The sequence below is a fragment of the Lepisma saccharinum genome, chromosome 5, assembly GCF_977018435.1.
Source record: "Lepisma saccharinum chromosome 5, izLepSacc3.1, whole genome shotgun sequence".
Classification (NCBI taxonomy): Eukaryota; Metazoa; Arthropoda; class Insecta; order Zygentoma; family Lepismatidae; genus Lepisma; species Lepisma saccharinum.
Window position 1 is genome coordinate 51,667,812 of NC_139233.1, and position 22,682 is coordinate 51,690,493.

The 22,682-nt window shown below is 35.6% G+C and overlaps 1 protein-coding gene across 1 annotated transcript in view; it reads left to right on the forward strand.

Moving 5' to 3' along the window:
* Positions 1 to 11,074: 11,074 nt before the first annotated feature.
* Positions 11,075 to 22,682, forward strand: part of LOC145988029 (BTB/POZ domain-containing protein 7-like) — a 38,661-nt gene continuing 27,053 nt past the window's right edge. Inside the window, exons 1-2 of the mRNA XM_083122867.1 lie at positions 11,075 to 11,128; positions 20,287 to 20,476. Coding sequence (XP_082978993.1) covers positions 20,322 to 20,476 — 155 coding nt within the window. The 5' untranslated portion in view covers positions 11,075 to 11,128; positions 20,287 to 20,321. The remainder of the gene's footprint in view (positions 11,129 to 20,286; positions 20,477 to 22,682) is intronic.

Consider the following 22,682-nt stretch of genomic DNA (forward strand, 5'->3'; position numbering starts at 1 on the left):
CCTGAATAGTATAAATAATGTTATTTGAGTAATAATAAGCCTAATAAACAGATAGAAGTTGAGAACACACACTTTGTGTGTCGAAAATGCGACTAAAAGTCTTTCCTGAACAGATTGAATTGTATTATTTTGGTAATAATAAGCCTAAACTTGTGAAATAAACAGATAGAAGTTGAGAACACACACTTTGTGTGTCGAAAATATAACTAAAAGTCTTTCCTTAATAGTATAAATAGTGTTCTTTAGGTTAAAAATAGGTATAAACTTGTAAATAATAAGTTAAAAAGTTGTAAAAAAATCTCTTTGTAAATACAAAATTTAATAAAAAATGTTGCCTGAATAGTACAAATAGTGTTATTTTGGTAAAAATTAACATAAAGTTGTAAAATAATAAGTTAAAAATTGAAAAATGTTTTTTGTGAGTGCAAAATTTAATAAAAAATGTTGCCTGAATAGTACAAATAGTGTTATTTTGGTAAAAATAAGCCTAAACTTGTAAAATAATAAGTTAAAAGTTGAAAAAATGTCTTTGCGAGTCCAAAATTTAATAAAAAATGTTGCCTGAATAGTACAAATAGTGTTATTTTGGTAAAAAAATTAACATTAAATTGTAAAATAATAAGTTAAAAATTGAAAAAATGTTTTTTGTGAGTGCAAAATTTAATAAAAAATGTTGCTTGAATAGTACAAATAGTGTTATTTTGGTAAAAAATTAACATAAAGTTGTAAAATAATAAGTTAAAAGTTGAAAAATGTCTTTGTGAGTGCAAAATTTAATAAAAAATGTTGCCTGAATAGTACAAATAGTGTTATTTTGGTAAAAAATTAACATAAAATTGTAAAATAATAAGTTAAAAGTTGAAAAAATGTCTTTGCGAGTCCAACATTTAATAAAAAATGTTGCTTGAATAGTACAAATAGTGTTATTTTGGTAAAAAATTAACATAAAGTTGTAAAATAATAAGTTAAAAGTTGAAAAATGTCTTTGTGAGTGCAAAATTTAATAAAAAATGTTGCCTGATTAGTACAAATAGTGTTATTTTGGTAAAAAATTAATATAAAGTTGTAAAATAATAAGTTAAACGTAGAAAAAAATGTCTTTGTGAGTCCAAAATTTAATAAAAAATGTTGCTTGAATAGTACAAATAGTGTTATTTTGGTAAAAAATTAACTTAAAGTTGTAAAATAATAAGTTAAAAGTTGAAAAAATGTCTTTGTGAGTCCAAAATTTAATAAAAAATGTTGCTGATTAGTACAAATAGTGTTATTTTGGTAAAAAATTAATATAAAGTTGTAAAATAATAAGTTAAACGTTGAAAAAAATGTCTTTGTGAGTCCAAAATTTAATAAAAGTGTTGCCTGAATAGTACAAATAGTGTTATTTTGGTAAAAAATTAATATAAAGTTGTAAAATAATAAGTTAAACGTTGAAAAAAATGTCTTTGTGAGTCCAAAATTTAATAAAAGTGTTGCCTGAATAGTACAAATAGTGTTATTTTGGTAAAAATAAGGATAAGCTGTGAAAATGTTTGACATAAAGTCAAAGTTTGGTAAAAAATAAACTCAAAATTAAGTTAAATAGCACACAGTAACATACATTTACTACCTAAATCAATAATCAAAGGGTCCTAGGTTCGTTACCCCGTGATAAAAGCAAATGGTGAAAACTGTAGGCCCCGTCCCTAATAGCTCTCCCTTCTTCATAGTACAGATAAAAAAAACCTGCGCTAAAGCGTCCTGTGCCTTGAAGGCAAACCTGAGCGGAATATTAATTGGCGGCGGAAACCGCATAGCTTCAGAGATTTGACCCTTGCTGCGCATTTCCAGACATTCTTTGTTGTCTGGTTGAATCCCTCCCCTGCCCTACGGCATTGCATAGCTTTCCCCTGTTCTTGCGTACTGGTTAACCTTGAAAAAACCGGTTCTGAAAACCTACCGACGCGTTCTCTGATTGGTGATTCAGATTCCTTCTTTGTTCTGACGTTCTGACGTCATTTGACCTTGACCGCACATCTCCCAAATTCCTTTCTCGTCTACCCTCAGCGCGGAGCGCGGAGTTCACCGTCTTCTGTCTGGCGTCTGAGACCACCGTGTTTCATAATATAATGCAATTATTACATAGTACTAATTAATAATATTACATATCGTGGGTTCAAATACCGGGACCGTCTTCTTTCGTACCATTACCACCTTTCATAGCGGTTCATAAACCATAGAAAACTTATTTTCAATATTATAAAAAATTAATAGTATCGATTTATACATTACATACTTTGCAGTAATGAATATAAAACCATATGCATACCGTTTAGTACCTCTAATTACCTTCTATATACATATTTTTCATAAAATAAATAAATATATATTCATAAAAGTTATAAACATGCAAATACATAAATGTAAAGTATTCTAAGTACATGCAAATGAATTCTAAGTAGATGCGAATTAATTAAAACCCGTGCAAATTAGTTATAAGTACGTGCAAATGAATTGCGAATATTAAATAGCGACAGACGTTATCGTAGATACCTACTACTCACGAGAAACATCTCAAAGAGCTTTTCAGTTTCTTCACTGTGTAACTTCTAGGAAGTTTGTGGTATATTTACTGGTTCTAAAGGAAAGTGTTTTTATATAGTACATTATGTCGGGCACTTCGAAAGGTAGACTATGATCTTGTTTAGTGCTATGAACATGTTAGCAGGGACGGCGACAGGGGTGGGCACGGGTGGGCAATCGCCCACCCAAAAATTCCTGGGCCCACCCAATCAAATTCAATAAGTACATACGTATACTTGGGGATATATGAATGATTCAATAAATGAGTGTATTCTGGTGTTCTTAACATGTATATCTTACTTGTGAATATTATCTATGCTAGAAATGTTCACATATTATCAACCCATAAAAGCCAATTTTGTCATTAGAAAGTGAAAGTAATTACTAGAGCTATTGAAACAAAAACTGTGATCAAATTAATACTTTCATGATTAAAAGCAGCTAGTAGGCTTAGGAGGCTCAAAATTATGCAGGGTATGATCAAGGTTAGATCAGAATTTAGGGTGACCTTGAGGACTGCAGCTCCGGGCCTTCACATACGTATATAATTCCCCGCATGGGTATGGTTAACAAATCTCCAAATAAACAAATAAAAACATCATCTTAGCGTTACTTCCTCCAGCAACACAATAAATTATTTCGACTCTTTAATTAGAATAATTTAATCAAGAAGACTTAGATGGGCAGGCCATGTGACGTGAATGGCAGAGGAAAGAATAGTTTACAGGATTCTTGTTGGGAAACCTGATAGTAGACCAGTAGGAAGGCCAAGATGAGGATAGAGGGATAACGTTGAGATGGACCTAAAAGAAATCGGTAAGGATGGGAAAGATTAGATTGATCTTGCCCCGGATAGGGACAGATTGAAGGCTTGTGTTGCTGCAGCCATAAGAGTATAATAAAAAAAAATCAAGTGCTTCCCTGTGATTTGTACCACGCCATGAAGGCGAATAGGGGGTGTGGAATTAGGGCCCCATACTTTCTTGATCTCGGCAGAAATTCCAGAAGTGTCCCTTTTTTAATTCATTACAATTTTTATATACCTCTCATCTTCAAATATCAATATGGTGTGCGAAATAAATAGGAATCACATTAATCACTACAATACCGAACTAAATAAATTTTAATAAACCAGTTATGTATGAAAAAGCTACAGAATTATTCAATTGCTAATGAGTGGCTCATACTATTTAGAAATCCTCGTTCCACACATAAATTTTGCATTATGAATCAGCCGAAAATGTCAACAGAATCTGTAGATGCAGCTGAAGTAAAGAAAAAAAAGTTATGTTACGAAGTATCCAGAAGACGATTTGGTTAGTTTGTTTTTAAGCCCACTTTTATGCTCAGATACGCTAATCGGAACTAAGCCTACAGTTTAACCTATAGTCCGAACCAGTGTGCATTGTGCTTTCTCCAAAGGAAGGGGAGTCGAACACAGGACCTCTTCATTTTTAATGCCATTGGGGAATAAATATACAGAATGAACTCGCACCAAACGTGTCATTTTATCACCACAGAAGATGCGTCCATTTTAAGAGGGTGATTGCCTGAGACAAATATTTGAGACTTTTGGAAAACAACGTCATTGTTCACGGAATTAGCTGCCTTGAACCACTAATGAAACGTTGTGCAATTGAAACTACCACCTCAACTTTCTAAGAGGTATGAACTAATGAAACTACATTTTTGGAAGAGTAAGTTCTGGTTGATGTGTTTTATTTTAAGTCATTTTTCTGCTAATTTTGATAATGACGACGGTAAGGTTCAATGGTGATTAGATTAAAGTAACGAAGGGGCGAAAACAAACACACGCTAACACTCAAAATACAAACCCTCATAAATTATTACTTTGACAGTGGTCCTAAATAATTTTGTTACCTCAAAAAATATGTTCATGTAACCATACGTGTATTCCTTCTCCCTCATGAGTAACGTGACAGTTCAGAAAACGAATAGCAAGTTAGCTAATAATCTCTTCAATTCTAAACAGATTTTTCAATCTTACTTGTTTTGATATTTTGTCAAAATAGCCTTTCATTAGCCTAGGAATACTTCATGGACAATGAACAAAGAATTGGTTTTCCGTGTGTGTTTTAAATCATTCCTAATAATACGTTCATTTTAATCCAAACATTCAGTGGCGGCGATTAGGAGGAGCGGGAAGTGGGGGATGCAGTTCCCCCGCCACATTTTGCCACTTTTTGCCCCCCAACTATGGTCTCTTTATGTTAAGCCTTTTCTACCAAGAAAAAGTATATTGTTCCTACGACCCTGGCCCTCAAATGTTGGCACCCAATTGTCGCTACTACAAAACATTCAGATAGATTTGTCAGTTGTACAAACCTTGTAAGCTAAGAAAAGTGATCCCCAAGGAGTAAGAAATCTCTTTCAGTCAAAAACTCATACGATGAAAATACTATGCTTCAGGAACATGCATTTAAATTACGAGAAACTTCACGATTGTCTACCATCGCTCTTTCTATCATTGTCGCCGAATACATAAAATCAAGTATGTGCCTTTTATTTTCAACACAAGCTTAAACCTAATTCACATTTATTTCACTGTATTAACATGCATGAAGGAATGTGATTAGAACGTATGGCTGCGCATGGATAAACACTTCGTTGAAATAATTGTGTCCATCAGAGACAAAGCTAAAGGAAATGGAACAAGATGCGAGAATAGATTAGAAAATAATAAAGAGGAAAACAAGAAAATGAAACGAAAAAGAAGTAAGAGGAAAATCGGAAGTGTAAGAGAGGGGATACATACGTCTTACATACACATACGTATACTATATATGGTCTTACATTTATACTGCCCACCCTAATTTATCAATATGGAGCTTCTGCCCACCCGGTCGAAAATTTCTGGCGCCGCCCCTGCACTTACATATAAGTCTATTACAAAAAACTGTGTACACCGGGTATTTGAGCAAAGTTAATTTCTTTTACGCTCCTATTCAGATAAAGTGCCAATTTACTTCAACTATCCAACCTTATAACCGTGTGTACTTTGACGGGGGATGGGAGATAGCTAACTATTGGATATCTATCCACTCCTCTTGCATTTTCCTTGGTAGGCTATATACATTATATTCTCGATATTTTTTTTTCACTGAAGGCGCCCCCCAATAATTTACTTAGAACTGCGCTACACCACTGAGGTAGTAGTTTCCGAAAGTCTCAAATATTTGTATCTTAAATGAACGCATCTTTTAAGGTGATAATATAACACGTTCCCTGTATATTTTTTTTCCAATGGCATAACGTTGTCGCCTTATACGTAATGAAGAGGTTCTGGTTTCTACTGCCCCCTCCCCAGGTGGAAGCACAATGCACACTGGTTCGGACTCCACTTTAAACTGTAGGTTTAGTCCCGATTAACCTATCTGAGCATGAAATTCTATTTAAAAACAAATAAAGAAAATTTTCTTATAGATACTTCGTGACATGCCTTTTCTTCTTTACTTCATCTGCATCTACAGATTTTGTTAACCTTTTCGGCTAAACCTCTGATGCTTCTAACGTTTAAACCATTCTCATCGTGATTGGTTAGTTCTCTGACGACCTCAATTCTCAAAACAAAGCTTTCCTTCCAACCCCTTCTTCTTTTAATTCTACGTAAGTTAATCACAAGAAAATCGCATGATTACATAACTGTTAGGCAAAATTTATGTGTGGAACTAGGATTTCTAAATAGAATTAGCCACCCTTTATCAATTCAATAATTCTGTTGTGTTTTCCTAAGCCACATAACTGTTAAATCAAAATTAATATACCTCGGTATTGTAGTGGTTATTGTGATTGCTTCCTATTAGTATTTATTAGTAGAACGAATATAAAGTTGTTATTTTGTATACCATTTAGATATTTCAAAATGACAGGAAAATACAAAATATAAATATTAATATTGTAAAGAAATAAGGAAAAAGACACTTCTGGAACTTCAATGTAGAAAGACTGTAATTAAAAAGTCGAAATAATTTATTCTGTTAATAGAGGAAGCAACGCTGAGGTATTTATTTGTTTATTTAGAGATTACTTTAATCATACGCAGGCCGGGATTTATATGTGTGAAGACCGGAGCTTATTATCCGTACCAGCTAATTGTAGACCTGACGAACGAGAACAAGCATCTGTGCAAGTAGTGGCGCGAGACGGCTCCACCAATGAACATTGAGAGAAACGGGATTGTGTAATGAGCGACGGGTGTTTTCCAGATTTCCTCCCGATTTCCTTCATCGTTGCAAACTTTTGAAAAGGATAATACCGAACGCACATGGCAAACGGACAGTATTTTTGTCTCCATGTCCGTACGATTGGTTTAAGAATTTCTTAGGGAAATGTTAGGGATAAAACTGCAAGAGCAAATTTTGACAAGCCGTGCATTTAGCGTACGGACTAAGGTCTGAACCGTATATCCGTACATGTAGGGTCAGGACCGTACGGTTGGCAACGCTGCGCATTCATCACTCGATTTTTCTCCTCCTCCTCTGCCGATATGCTCGGCCCTGCTCTACAGTTAGCTGGGACAGGGTATACAACACCAAGACACCACCCCCATTCCCTCCAAAGTTTCAGTTATAACTTTTCGCCAAGCTACATGAGGTGGTTAGTTATACGTATTTGTACATTTCTCATCACATCCGAAATACCTATTTTTTTCTTTATGTGGTACTTTTCAAAGCAGTTTTTTTTCGCCCAGTGAAGACCTGGAGCAGCAGCCCTCAAGCTCACCCTAAATCCTGATCTCATTTTGACCATACCCTGCATAATTTTGTGCCTTCTAAGCCCACTAGCTGCTTCTAATCATAGAAGTATTCAATTGGTCATAGTTTTCTTGTTTCAAGATCTCTAGTAATTCCTTTTGCTTTCTAATGACAAAGTTAAATCAGCTATTTATGGGATAATGATATGTGAACATTTCTAGTATGGACAATATTCATTAGTAAATATACATGTAATGAACACCAGAATACACTTATTTATTGCAACATTCATATATATCTAAGTATATGTACGTAGTGAATTTGATTGGGTGGGTAATCGGGTGGGCACAGGAATTTTTAGGTGGGCGCTTGCCCACCCGTGCCCACCCCTGTCGCCGTCCCTGTGTAAGTGTGGTAGCTTCTGGAAACTAAATCAAAAATATAAATAAATATTAATGTCTGATAAATGGAAGAGGAAATTAGAAATATTTTATTTTACTTCAATGCAGTGGCGCAGACAGGATTCTTTCGCGCAGTTTGAGAGAGAGGAGGGGTCTTCATGCAGTCAAATATATAGTGTAAATTTTGTATTTTTCGCTTGATGTATTTTTTAAAAGAGCAAATAGTTTACATACTGGGTGAGTCTTTTAAAAGAGGCCCCGTGGAAAATGCGCTCCTTGCATGTAGGCAACCTTGGTACACCGAAGAGAAGAGCGGGGCAGAGAACAGTCCAGGATATGTCATGTTATGTCATGTTGTCAAATATGCTTGGCACCGATATCCTGGACTGTTCTCTAACCCGCTATTCTCTTCGGTGTACCAAGGTTTCCTACATGCAAGGAGCGCATTTTCCACGGGGCCTCTTTTAAAAGATTCACCCAGTATATACATATACATGTATTCAAACAATAATGTTTTGGGGAATTGTTTACAGGATAGTAAACATTCCTCTTTGGACTTTGAGGTGGGTGGGGGTTTTAGTCCCCAAAGCCATCCAATTCCCTTGGCTGCACCAGTTCAAAATTCAACGGTAAAGTCACTCACATTCGCCTACTAATACTAAAAGTGACAAATCTATCAAGTAAACTTACCATTTCAGATTTGGGGGTTAAACTGGACCTCTAGTGTGTTGACCCAAGGCAAGTTGTAATCTACTAGAGAGAAATACTCGCGGAATCTTGAGAGTTAGGTAATTGAGCGGCGATGGGAATCTATTCATTGAAAATGCGTAACTCAATGAAAAGCCAAGCGGAAGGACTTAACCACTAAAAGATTGTTGCGACACGGACACGGAGATTTAATGTTAGTGGACCTCGATATTATTAATCAAAATTTTAACGATGCCAGTCCTTTTCGATATGTATTTTTTTAGATTTTTTTATTAAAGAAGACCTGTCTTTTTTAATAGATCATTACTACAGCAAGTGTTGGTGGGACGAAGGGAGGTTGCTATCCCCCACCCCCTAGTTAAGAAAGTTCATAAAACATAAATTTGCATACGGAATTCTCTCTCCATTCTCTAAACTCGATCAAACATACTCTCAGGTATTATTATTTTTAAATTTACACTTCGAGGACTGTAGGTCATAATGAAATCATACCAGATTGGAAAAGAAGAATTGATTCAACAGAAAGTTTCAATACAAATGAACTTCACAAAATATCCCACAATAATGGTGACATTTAACTCACGTACTTTGGAATGGGATAGGGTACTATCTCCTAGAGCAAGGCCCTGCTACAGAGTTTTAGGGTCCCTTTGAAGTGTTAAACAACTACCTTGTCACGCTATAGCTAAGAATCGAAAATAAAGTGTAACACTTGATAGGGGTGGATAATATATGAAATGTACAGTAACTCTTATTCGAATATGAAGAGGCTTGGAGCCTCCTTAAAATATTTGGTGGGAAATTACATTTTAAATACCACACGTAACACTAATATTAGTAATACAAGTCCATGAATTACGAAGTTTGACTATTTTTTGCGTGGTTGAAGAACTGAATTGACAACTGTGGACAATTTACCTTCCATAAGTTTACGACAAACTGCATATGAAGGTATGAGTGTTGTTTTCTTTTGCTTATCGGTGGCTATAAATTAATTCAGAATTTCGGAGAGGCCCACAAGTAAAGTTGGCCAGGGTCCCTCTGGCTGAGATAGTCCGTCCCTACTTGTTAACGCAGACACTGTATTATGATATTCTACTGGGAACCCACTCGACCACACATAAAAAATTAATAATAATGAACACCGAGTTTTAAAAATAATTTGGCTCGTACAGTACAGCAAAATCTATGGATACATATTCTAAGTTCACGGTCAGTAAATAAATAAATAAATAAAATTAGTCCTTACCTTAGGAAATTTCTAGTTTGAATTGTATCTACACCTCGTGGCCCCCCGTACCGCAGGGGTTGCGGGGGCGACTGCTACGCCACTATACCACCTCAACTTTCGAAGTGCTATCAACTAATGAAACTCTACTTTAGGAAGAGTAAGTTGTTGCTGATTCGACTGATTTGTTCTATGTGAAGTCACTTTTCTGCTAATTTTGACTAATGGCGACAATGAGGTTCAATGGTGATTAGATGAAAGTGACGAAGGGGGAAAACACGCAGACATTGGAAATACACCCCCCACAAATTATTATTTTGACTGTGGTTCCAGGCGCCAGAGACTCGTTCGCCTGCAAGATTAAAGTTTACAGGATATACTGCGCAGGATAGAGGTTGACATTTGACGATGAATTCCTTGTGTCCAAAATCACATTCTACAAAATGTAAACTATTTGCTACCTCAGTGCATGTTCATCTAACCATGCGTGTATCACTTCTCCCGCATGAGTAACGAAGACTTGCATCAGAAACGAATAACAACTTAGCTATAACTTGACAAGTTTAAAAACAAGACGCTGCAATCCATTGTTTGCGCACCTCACATCACATTTCCCCACTCCATTGTCTGCGGCGACGTTCGTTCGCAGTGTTGCAACCTGGAGGGAGCGGAATTGTCTGAGAATTTTCAACGAAATTTGAATGTGAAAGGCATGAATTAGTATCCTGTCACCTACGCTACCTATTGATTACGCTAAATTCTAAATACATTTTGATATTTTCCCTTTAAACCTTAAATGAATTAAGTTATATTAGGGATATTTCTTACCAGCATAAGAAATGTATGAAATGAAACGATAGAAAAATGAAAAATATATAAACGATAGAACTGAGCTCACCTTCTAAATGTTTTCCGAGTCTGTGTCTAACGATGAATCTGTGTCCGTGTCTGAATCGGCTTCACCAAGTCTAATCCAGTTCATCTACACGCTCGTCCATAAGTCCATCTCTTTCAAAGTAAGAATCTTGCAGCCAAGAGTAAAGAGCATGAACATTTCAATGCTTTAGAAAAGAACACAGGCAACCGTGTTATCAGATTGCGTTCTCGTAGTGATTGTTGTAGGATAAACAAACGAACCACCACCCCACTAGTTAAAAAAAAAAAAAAAACTGGCCACTGCTCGATGTCGCATTCAGAAAATGAAGTCATTCGCCCTGTAGTTTCTCTTCGTTATAAACCTTAACGCACGTGCATAATACTACAGTTTACGATCGGCGCACCGCACGCATTTTCAAAGGCCGGATTAAATGAAATGAACCACTGATATAATAGGAGCCTGCATGCACCATCACGCTAAACAGTGAAAATTGTTTGTCATATTTGTTTTAGCTTAATTTTGCTGAGTTGGCACCACTTACCAGTGGTGTCAACGCCAGACCAGTGAGTAGAAGAGTGGTGGGGAGGATGTCGTAATAGAAAGGGCTCCGCAGCGATCTGCGCATATCGGGACTTAACTTGTAAGGCTATAACAAATTTTTCAATGTTACTTGATTATTACTTTTGGGCGATATTTTGTCAAAATAGCCTTTCATAAGCCTGGGGATACTTTATTCTGAATGAACAAAGAATTGGTTTTTCCGGGTGTGTGTGTTTACATTCCCAATAAGACATTAATTTTAATCCAAATATCCAGTGGCGGTGATTAGGAGGAGCGAGGGGGGAATTCCCCCCGCCACATTTTGCCACTTGTTGCACCCGCACTATGGCCTCTTAATAGTAAGACTTTTTTTTACCTAAAACGTAAACTGACCTTGCCCCCAAATTTTGGCACCCGATAGCCGTTACTGCAAACATTCAGATAGATTTGTCAGTTGTAATAACCTTGTAAGCCAAGAAAAGTGATCATTAACCTCCAAGTTTCAGTCAAAAACTCATATGATGAAAATAATATGATCAGGAACATGCATTTAAATTACGAAAAAGTAAGTGAGAAGGGGATACATATGTGTGTCTTACATGCATACATATACACCTATATATGTGTGTGTAGCCTTACATTTATACCTGCCCACCCTAATCTATCAATATACAGCTTCTGCCCACCCGGTCGAAAATTTCTGGCGCCGCCCCTGCGCGTCCATCCTGTTAAATCCGCCAAATGCGTACACTTTGGCGGCGATTGGGTTCCAAAAGTGAGGGGGCAAGGTGCGAAAACTTGGGGGGGGGGCAAGGACAGTTTTCTTCCCTTTGTAGAAGGTTTAACATAGTGCGGGGGCAAACGTGGCAAAAATTGCTCCCACGCCAACCGTAATCGCCGCCACTGCACACACACGCGCACATACACACGTTACTTACCCGATGATGATTGGTTCCACCATTCTATCAAAGATCCATGACTGTAGCAGAGACTGTAGTATGGCCATCCTAACCTTACTATTCTATGGTATGGCAAGACTACTAATGGTGTTACTGGATGGCTCCGTTCTGGTGCTGATAAAATGACATTATTCTCCGAAATGAAGTTTAATGTTGAAGATTTTATAATATAAATTGAGGGACGTCCCATCATATTCACCTTTGGGGAACAGGGTCTCCCGCTCCTATAAAATTATCTCTTTCCAAAACTTTTTTGGAGTAATCTCCAGTGCTGGTGAAATAGGTTCACTCCCGATAGCGGACGATGCCAAATCGTAAAGCCAAAGAATGGTATTAATTCATAAGTTGCATACAGAAAACGTTTAAATAAAAGAACAAGATTATATACATCTCTGTTTTAATTCTTGAATTATTTTATTTAATGTTGTTAAAGTTGGGTATTTACAATAACAATTCAAATTTGACTCTAGTTGTATACAAAGTAAAATGAACATGGCCGTGCTAGGATCTTGTTTATAAATGAAATCAACATGAGCGTAAGCTGTTACACCTAGTCTTAAATAGGTACAAAGGAAGAAAAGGTAAAGTAGAGAAATATTAAGGCTGTCTTATTTGGCGCAGGAACTCAGTGAAGTGTGTTATATAAATAATGGAATTGAAGTAAAGGTCGTAAACACTTGTTTAAGATTGCAATTAGATGCATATTTAAATGCCCGTGTAAATAATTGCAGTTACGAAAATAATATTCGTAATACAGGAACATTTATGTGGGTATGAAATATTTAAATCACATAGTCAAATTCAGAGAACTTGTACGGTAAAATCTGTTAAAACAATGTAGGAATAGAGACTGGGCTGAGTTAAATTTATAAACATATTTATTATAGCCCTTGCTATATTTTAAAATTATATCCAATGTTATGATTTTTTAGCCGTAATGTTCTCATGATAACTTCTAGTTATCGATATATGATTTCTGGAAGTAACAAGAAGTAGTTGAGTACCACACCTATATCATGAAAAATAGAAGTAAAATTTAGCTAGTGGTGTAGCTTTTGCTACTTGATGCATTTTAAGAAATTGAAAGGTGGAAGTCGAATAATTCCAAAATTTACTGTATGTGTAAGCACTGAATATTATTAAATGCAGATTTGATGATCTTGATAACCAATTCTAAAATATCTGCAAATAATAGATTATTTAATCATAGCCTATATTTAAATTGGTTCTAACCCAAAATACCTTGAAACTTAATATGGTCCAACTACAATCGCCTTATTCCAATATCATGTTTATACATACACATGCAATTTCTACATGAATGAATTATATACATGTATAGAAGCACGTACTAGTTATCTACTGTATCATTTGTGCACCTTGATTTTTCTGTCCTATATATGTTTTTTTTTTTTTCAATTGAACAGCTGGCCATTTGGTTACTGCTAACTGGAATACTGACCACAAAACACTTAATGTGTGCCATTTTCATATTTAACCCTTCACTGGTATATATGTAAGTGCTCACCATAGATTATAATTGTAAGTTTTTAAGACCCAGATAATGATATCACTTTCTGGTCTTCTGTAGCTGCCGTATGTAATGTCTATGACCAGATGATACCAGTTATGGATTGTTGAAATGTTCTCCTTTTGATATCAATCTTTTTTTGTGAGTGCCACACACACACATAAACCAACCACATAACCATTTTCTGCAAACATATTTTATTTTTGTGCTCACTGAATTCATGTTGTATCACTGATTCTTAGTAATTAATTTATTTGACTCCATTCACTTATTACTCTACTATTTCTTGCTAAATGAACTTTGAAATCAGATATTCATCTCAAATGAGGAACAGCAGGTCCAAGCATGGCTTGCTGAACCAAGTGATGAGAAAAGAGAAGACGTGGATAGTGTTTGATTCTCAGGGTCCGTAAGACAAAGTTCCTGAGAAATCATTGAAAAGTGATCATGATAGCAACACGGGTCAATCTTTCTCCTCAATATATTAGGATGTAGATGTTATGCAAATTATTTAACATCAAAAGTAAATTCCAAGTAAAATTATAAGAATTATGTTGTTTCTTGATAAATTGTCTCTCATAATAGTTAATCAGTAATATTGCAGTACAAGAATGTAATTTTGTTGTTATAAAATAATTAAGTTAAATTTTAACTTATAACTGATGTATATTAGGTGATAAATGTTTATAAATTCTTGTTAACATGATAAATGTAAAAAGATATTTGAAAAAATGTCAAAAAACAAAAATTCTCATATGACCCAATGAAGAGTTAAGGTGAACTTGTGTTATATTTCATGCCATGTTTAATTTCTGTGGGAGAAAATCTGATTGTAAATTGGTTTCCATATACTAACACAAATCAGTTTTGTTGATTAGGTTTGGTGCCCTGAGCATTATAATTATGATTCTGTGTGATTATACAGTTTTACCATTTATGTAGTGGCATAACTAATGGCTCAACATCACAAAGGTGCCCTAGTATCTCATGGAACCCCATCCGATACTAGAAAAATGAAAAACTATTTTATCAAATTTTTCCAGCATATATTACTACGTTGGCATGAGTAACTACTTTTATTTCCTTTCTTATGTTTATGAATTGGTATGCTACAAAGCACCATAAGAGCGAAAAACAAACTCTTCCTAAAGTGAGCATGTGGTGACTTCAAGGTAGGATGGGCACTATCGACTAATTAGTCAGAAAAAATGTACTGCATTTTTTTTTACTAATATTAGTCAAACCTTTAATTGAAACCTTTTCCAACTAATACTTAGAACAGGGCATGAAATTTCTAGTTTGAAATCAGTCGCCGGACTAAAATCTTTGGTCGCCACTATTTTATATTGATAAATAATAAAAATATGAGCAATGATTAAAAAGTTAGGAATTAATGTTTGAGTAGTGCTGTTGTTCTGCACTGAAGTACCACTTATCAATCGCAGCTGCTGGGTCAAACTCTGTCAGGGAAAGGGGGAGGCGGTCCGTTTATGGAAACTCTGAGCAAATCATCCAGTGTCTCAGTCTTCAGAGAGTTCCTGTAAGTAGTCTTGAGTCTGTTGTGACAGCTGAAACGTCTCTCACATGAAGCTGTGCTCACTGGTAGAACAGCATAAAATGTCAAAATCTGGAGCAAATTGGAGAATCTTGCTGAACACTCCACACTGTGGATTTTCTCCAGCATCTGATTGAAAGCTGGAGAAGGAAACAAAAGTTTGTATACTGTCCACTCTGCTGACAGAACATCCATTTTCTCATTATAAAGGCTCGGGTTCAAGTATATGTAGAGCTTCTTTATTTCTTCTATCCCAAACTGAAGAATATTTTCTTTGGGATGCCAACCCAAGGTGTCGAAAACATGCAGAGATGCAATCGCATCTGTTGATATAGATTGCAATCTTTCTGTGATGTACACCTTCGCATTGTTAATTAAGTTTCCTCTAACAGTCTGAAACTCTTGCTCTCCGTTTTGAATGTTTGTGAGCTGCACATCCCTGATCTTCCCTGAAAGGATACATGGTCCAAGAAATTTTGTTCGCTTGGTCCAACATTAGATTCCTGTCAGCCAAAACTGAAATACAGTGTTCAATTCTTATTTTCAGAGATGAAATCAAAAATTCTTATTTTATAGTGCCAGGCTTAAAGGGTTCAATTTCCTGTAGAAATACACAAGGAAGTACAAAAGCTTAACAAATTTAAATTGCTTCAAACTTTTCAGCAAACCCTTAGCTTTAGCGCCATCATTGTCTTTTCCATGGGCCACCTGTTCAAGATGGGTCAAAACAGCTTTCCATGATTGCAAGAGAGCTCTTACTGCACGTTCTTTGCTGGCTAACCACCTAATAGTGTGGATATCACTGAGTTTTAGAATTTCTTCTATAACTTCTGCCGTTTCTCTCAAGAGGTGAAGTCTTGAGGCGTGTTTGACACACATTTGAAACAATGAAATTTTAGTCACCAGCCCAAAACTTTTGGTCGCCAATGGCGACCTGGCGACCGGAAATTTCGCGCCCTGACTTAGATTTTTTTTTTATTATTGTCTTGAGATTCTTCAAGACTACATTATGCTCAGGTTCACTGCATGGAACTCAATCTACATTTTTAAGTAAAGTATGAACTTCTGTATAATATGTATGGACCCCACAGAGAATGAAACCCTGGACCCTTGGTAACAAGGTAAAGCATAAAACATCTGGGCATCTTAACACATTAAGTTCTGAACTCTAATATTAAGATAGCATATTCAAATCTTGAACAAGAGATGGGTGTTCTTTGTGAGTGTCCACCAATTTCACCTAATCACTGCTGATTGTCATTGTTACAATTAGACAAAAATGGATGGCAGAAAATATAACAAAATATAATTACAATTTACGTTTGTTTGCTACCTCTTTAGGCTAATTGCGATGGTGAGAATGAGTGATTACTAGAGCCCGGATTTTAGGCAAAATGCCTATTCGTTTCCGACGCTGGTAGACAAAAATTGAACACACAAGCACACCAAACCGAAGGTTCTTAACATTCTGAACAATACTTTATGTTGCCTTTTTTTGCCTATTTCACCTTACACTGCCTTTTTCAAACATTTTTGCCTCTTTTGTCATTCCGACAAGGCATTTTTTTATATTTATCTTTTTTTATTTGATTTCATTTTTCAATAACCCTTGTTATTCAAATGCCACCACGTATTTAATTTAAACAGCAACAATTCATGCACAAGTTTTGGTACTACTTTACTATACCTGAGACACCTGGGAATGATTTCTTTGGCACTTTTTTACATTGCTAACGTACTATTCTGCATTCCGGAACACTTATTTAGGTGAAATAATGGAATTTGTAACGAAAATAATGTGTATTTCTTACATTTATGAGTACTTACTGTTCTTGTTTATTTCCACACACAACATGGCGATAGCTTACCGTTGATCGTTCGTTGTGCCAGTGTTTTGTCGATTTGGAGTGTGCATGCAGTGTTGCAAGCTCCTTTGAATTGAAAGCACTTTAGGAATTTTAAATTGACTTTTTTACTTACGGGGACGAGGTATGCCTACTAGGTTAGGTTAGGACTGTTAGGTTAGGTTCCATTAGCAGGAGCAGAAATAGCACGTTGGAGAGAGATTTTCGTATAAAACCACATGGATTCGCATTAAAATGGACCAAAACTACATTCCGGAACAACAACAACACTCCAGAAAATGAATTTCGTAAGTACTTTCTCCTGTAAATTTGAAGGAATCCGTCTCAGGTATAGTAAAGTGTTACCCAAGTTTTAAATTCAATACCAGGCAGTTTGGCAACATTGCATTCATTATCAGTTTTGCAGAAACAACAACGCAACTGACTATCTTGTTGAAGCAAAACAAATGTACTTGATCTCGCATCGCGATAAGCGATTGTTGTCTCGAATTCGCCTTCTTGAACAAAAATTCGCTGCTAGTTCTCTTCTGTTCATTAAGGCCCCCAGAATCTAAAAATTTAAGGACACGTCACCAGGAATTTCTCTCCCTCCCCAACCAATCCTGACAAGGTTGGGCACGTGGATTTCTGAATGTATTTATTATGCAGAGAATTTTGAAATGTTGGTGAAGTTTTTTGGTGTGTCTCCGAAGAAGAATCCTCTGCTGTACGAGATGACAAAAAATTGCTACGTTCGGAAACTGTTCGAAGTGACTTGTCATGCTACGTTCGGAAACTGTTCGAAGTGACTTGTCATTTATTGCAGCCCATTATACAATACTGCCACAAACCATAACTAAACTAGAGAAATCAGGAGAAGCCCTTGTGTCTGCTCTGGCTACTTTCCACAAATGTGTCAACACGATCACTTCTGTCCCTGGCCCTAAAGGCAAGTTGGTTAGTGAGAAATGTGTGCGTAGTGAAAATTCTGATCTTGAGGAAATGGAGAAGATCGGCAAAATCCTAGCGGGCGACAATACTGTCATGGTTGAAATCGATCCATTCGTGACAGATGCTTCAAATACGCCCCTGTAACATCCTTTGACATGGAAAGGTCCTTTTCGGCTATGAAGAATGTTTTGTCTGACAGAAGACAGTGTTTCACGACTGACAACTTGAAGAAAATCCTAGTTGTTGTGTGCAACAAGTAAATACGTACTGGCATTACTAAAGTGTCCGAAATGCATTTTCTTAAATTTATTTTTGCAATATCTTTGATATGTGTGTTTATCGTTGCTAAATCTGCAAATTAAGAAGAAAAAAACATTCATTGAAGCATTAATATTTTACAAATAGTCTCGTTTGAAGGCAGTGGGTATGATAAACCTTTTACTGTGTGTTTTTGTATTTGTGTTCGTTTCTTTGTTTTGGCTCAGGTAAGATTAAAAATATTACTAAGTGTATGTGGTGTTTGTTTTTGTTGTGCACCAAGCAAATTTTTATTGATGTAGGCATCCGTCACGTGCAAATGAAAAGCAACTAAATTAGATTTTAAAAATGAGCCATTTTGCTGGGCATCGTAAATATTGAAAGTAAAATCTGAATTGTTTACCTTACGTAACAACAGCTCAATAATATTTACTAATTTTAGGTTAATTTGTAAATACATTTTTAAAGATTTAAGAAGAATTTAAGTCCTTCTCTTCAATTTTTAATGCCTCTTCTTCAATTTTCACTGCCTCTTTCTGAAACTTGACTGCCTTTTTTTCAATTTTTCGCTGCCTTTTTACCTGCCATTTTTAATACTTTTCAGTGCCTAAACATCTGGGCTCTAGTGATTACATAAATAATGAATAGGAACTTACAAAGGAACACCCATGTAAATGCCAGAACTGAAACTGTCAGTGGTGAGAATGTGACTCAACCACTGAACATACGTCGCTGACAAATTTCTACTCTCAGGAAAAAGGAAGTGAAAATGAACAGCTATTTTGGCTGCAGCAAGTTTGAGAATGTACTGTACAACATTTAGTCTTTCCCTCACAACCATAATTAGTGTTTATTTTTAATGAAACTAGTCTTCATTTACTTTGCATGAGAGCTAGTGGATTTTTAAACTACATTCTTATTATTTGAGTGGGTTTAAGAATATTTTTCAATGCAGCACAATGCTGCAATCTGCCAGAGGTTTCCTTGAAAATATTCACGACTTCATATTTAATCGCAAAATGCATTTCTTTCCAGAATGTTGTTGGAAATAATGGCAATTTTGCATAACTTCCAGTACAATTAAATTCCACAAAAGTATCATACTGCATTTTAGACGAAAGCATTTTCCTTAACATTTGTGCCATGACCAAAATGCTACCGTGTAAAGTGAGAAATCTTATGGCATTTCAGATGCCATGGCATATTTAATGTCATTTCTCAAGGATAGGATCCGTCCTATTTCCGTAGCATAGCCAATCAGAAGCGACCTCTATGTCACAAGTGCAGTTGTAATGGTGGCCGTGTGAGTAGTAAACAACGTATCACTTCACATTTTTAAAACACGATAATTATTCAACCGAGAGTTGAATTAATTATTTAGTTTTTTCAATTGTAAACACCATGCACTCGCCATGTATGGTGTAACTCGATGTGCTTATCGTGTTGTATGTATCATACAATGTAATTTCAACAGCTAACCTAAATGTTCCATGAAATGCTTTCATGTAAAGTACTCTCTGCTATAAGGTTTTTGGAAGCATTTACATAGCATTTATGCTAGCAAAAATGTTAAAGGAAATGCTTTCGTCTAAAGCCGGCTTTACTCTGGAAAGGATTGGCCAGCACTTGTGCACAGTAAAGAATTGATGCAAATATGATGTATTGAACTACATGTGACATTCACGTTCAGAGATCCAAGGTTTGAACCCTTGTCAATCATGGATGTATCATTGTGTTTGTCCTATCACCATTTCATTAGTTCATCATTCATTTTCATTGTTGCTATTAACTCAACAGTTAGAAAGGAGAAGTAAAATTATCAAAATAGAAATACATACATTTTTCGTGTCCATAACTTATTTATGTTCTTTGCAAGATGTACAGGGTACTATTGTTCATTAATATCTAGCATAAAATGTTACTTTTTGAATTGTGGAATATTTGCCTTGAAAACCTTGAATTTTACTTGAATTTTATCTGTTTTCCTCAATGTTTATGCATTAGTTGCTAAGCAGAACATATATATATATTTTAGTTTAGTTTGAATCATGTTAGATAAGACATTAATATACCAATCATGTAATTTCTTAGAACTGTAGTCATGCTATTGTTTACCCATGTTTTGTGTTACTTATAATGTGGTTGTCGGTACCATTGCAGCATGCAAGGAAAAAGGTGAAGTAGTAGGAAATAGGATGGGTGCCACTGCCTCTTCTCTTCCTGGAGAGTCTCCGGCCCCTCCTCGATCCACTTCCATGGCACAGGCTGCACGAATGAACTCTGGATTTAGATACGATTCTCGGACTATTACCCCATCAGGAACCAATGACCAGCTAGCCGTTGTAGTTCGGTAAGTCTATATAATCCTTTTCTGTTAGAGGCATCTCTCGTATTGGCAGGACACAACTCTCTTATGGAAATGGGGAATATGTCCTTTTGGGAAGATACAAGGCTTCCAGCAGTATGTGATAAGGGAAGAAAATGAAAGTAATCCAAGTGGAAAGCATTACATACCAATAAAAAGATGTAGGAATTTGGAAGTTGTTACGTCAATATAATTTTATGAAAAATGAAAGATATTTATTAATGTTGATATGAAGGTACAGCCAAGAAACATGTCAGTTTGAGGACAACACAAGCCCGCATGTACGCATGAGCTCCAGATGCTCCAGAATGGGGAACAGGAAGGATTATCTATCCCCCAACCCCCCCTGGAAAGTGAATTTCAGGTGCAAATTTCATATTCTATATGTGTAATTTCATTGCAGCTACAATATATTACAGAAAAGAGGACTTATTACAGAGTCATTCCATGTGAAATCACCCAATTTTAAATCAATTGGTTGCTTGACCATTTTGTTAATTTTTTATATTTTCACCATAGGTGGTCTTGCTAGTGACCTGCTCAAAAAGATTATTTTTTTTTGAAAAATCTTCCGCCATCTTGGATTTCTGCTCATTTTTCATCACTGCGGGAAGCAAAAATGAGTGTTTACAATGGTTTTGAAAAAAGGTTGCTGTGTGATTTCTATTACAGATGGAATGTTTTAGTTTTCACTGCCTGAAACTAGAGATTCTGGCCTTTCAGAAAATGTATATATATGTAAGGTAAGAATTAAGTAACTGGGACTTTAATGGGTTTCAATATAACCATTGTAACGGGAAATTTTGCCAATTTTAAAGGTCTGTAAAATCAAAAGGGCTTGAAACCACAGGATGGAATTATTTTTGCAAGAACTATGAGTGGAAGGCTTTTCAGCCATGGTGAAACAAATCCGGGGTTGTAAGCCCTTCTGTCCGATTTTTAGTTCCGAAATCCGAAAATTTCCAAAATTTGTGAATTTCAAGGTCAAATATCTCTAAAGGGGGACCTGCCAAAAATTAGAAATTTTGGCCATGGATACTCCTACTAGTACTTAGTAAAACCTGTGAATTTCATTTTGGGGTTCACACCGATGTTCATGTTACAGGCTGTCAAATATCTCTAAAAATGACATCGTGAAAACGTAATAATAAATAGGCTTAAAGTGACCTGATTTCCATTATCTTATAATCTAGTTATTTTATAAGGGTAAAAAGAAATTAAAATAGATAAACTAGTTAGTTACTAGTTGATATGTTTCAATATATACTTAGTGTGCTTTTGTTAATAAAAATCAAATCAAATCAAAATCACTTTTTGGATTGAGAAGACAAATGTTAGTAAACAAACAAGAGTACTATTATGTCAGTAAGTATATACAAGTTGCTTGCACATGATTCTTAAAGGTTTATGAATATCCAATACTATCAAACCTTACTCAATACATCCACTCTGGTACATAACAATTGTATGCGAAATATAACATAATATATACAACAATTGTCTGCGAAATATAACATAAGCTACCTGTAAAATATGACAAGCATTTAAACGCTTGAGAATATACGTATTCAAGTTCTTCCTCTATTTTTGTATTCCAGTCACATATACACTGTGATATACACAGTTTACAATTACAATTACACAAGACTTAAAATTACATGAACTGAATCCTGATTTGGACAATTCTGATGACGACGACGAGAAAAAAATTACTTACAAACAATGGATAACAACAGATCGTTGCAATTTGATCACTGTTGTAGAAATAATTTCAGAGTTTAAAGAAAATTTAGCTTCGAAGTTACTGCAATTAAAAAGTCACCACTTTATTGCTCAGAGTCAATCAGAATTTTGCAAAAGAACGAAAGAAAGTCTTTCTCCGGATGAATGTGTAGTGATTGGTGATTTCTCTGAAAACTTCACATTTGTTGTACAAGATGAAATCGAGAGTTACCACTGGATTAATGCTCAAGCTACTGTCCACCCCTTTTGTGTCTACTTTAAGACTAATTCTTCAGATGATCTATGCATCAAACGTCTTTGTATTATAAGTGACTGCATTGTACACAACACAACTGCTGTTTACGCTCTCCAAAAGCAGCTGATTCCATTTGTTCAAACCTTCATCCCAAATCTAAAGAAAATTTATTATTTCTCAGATGGCTCAGGATACCAATATAAGAACAGAAAG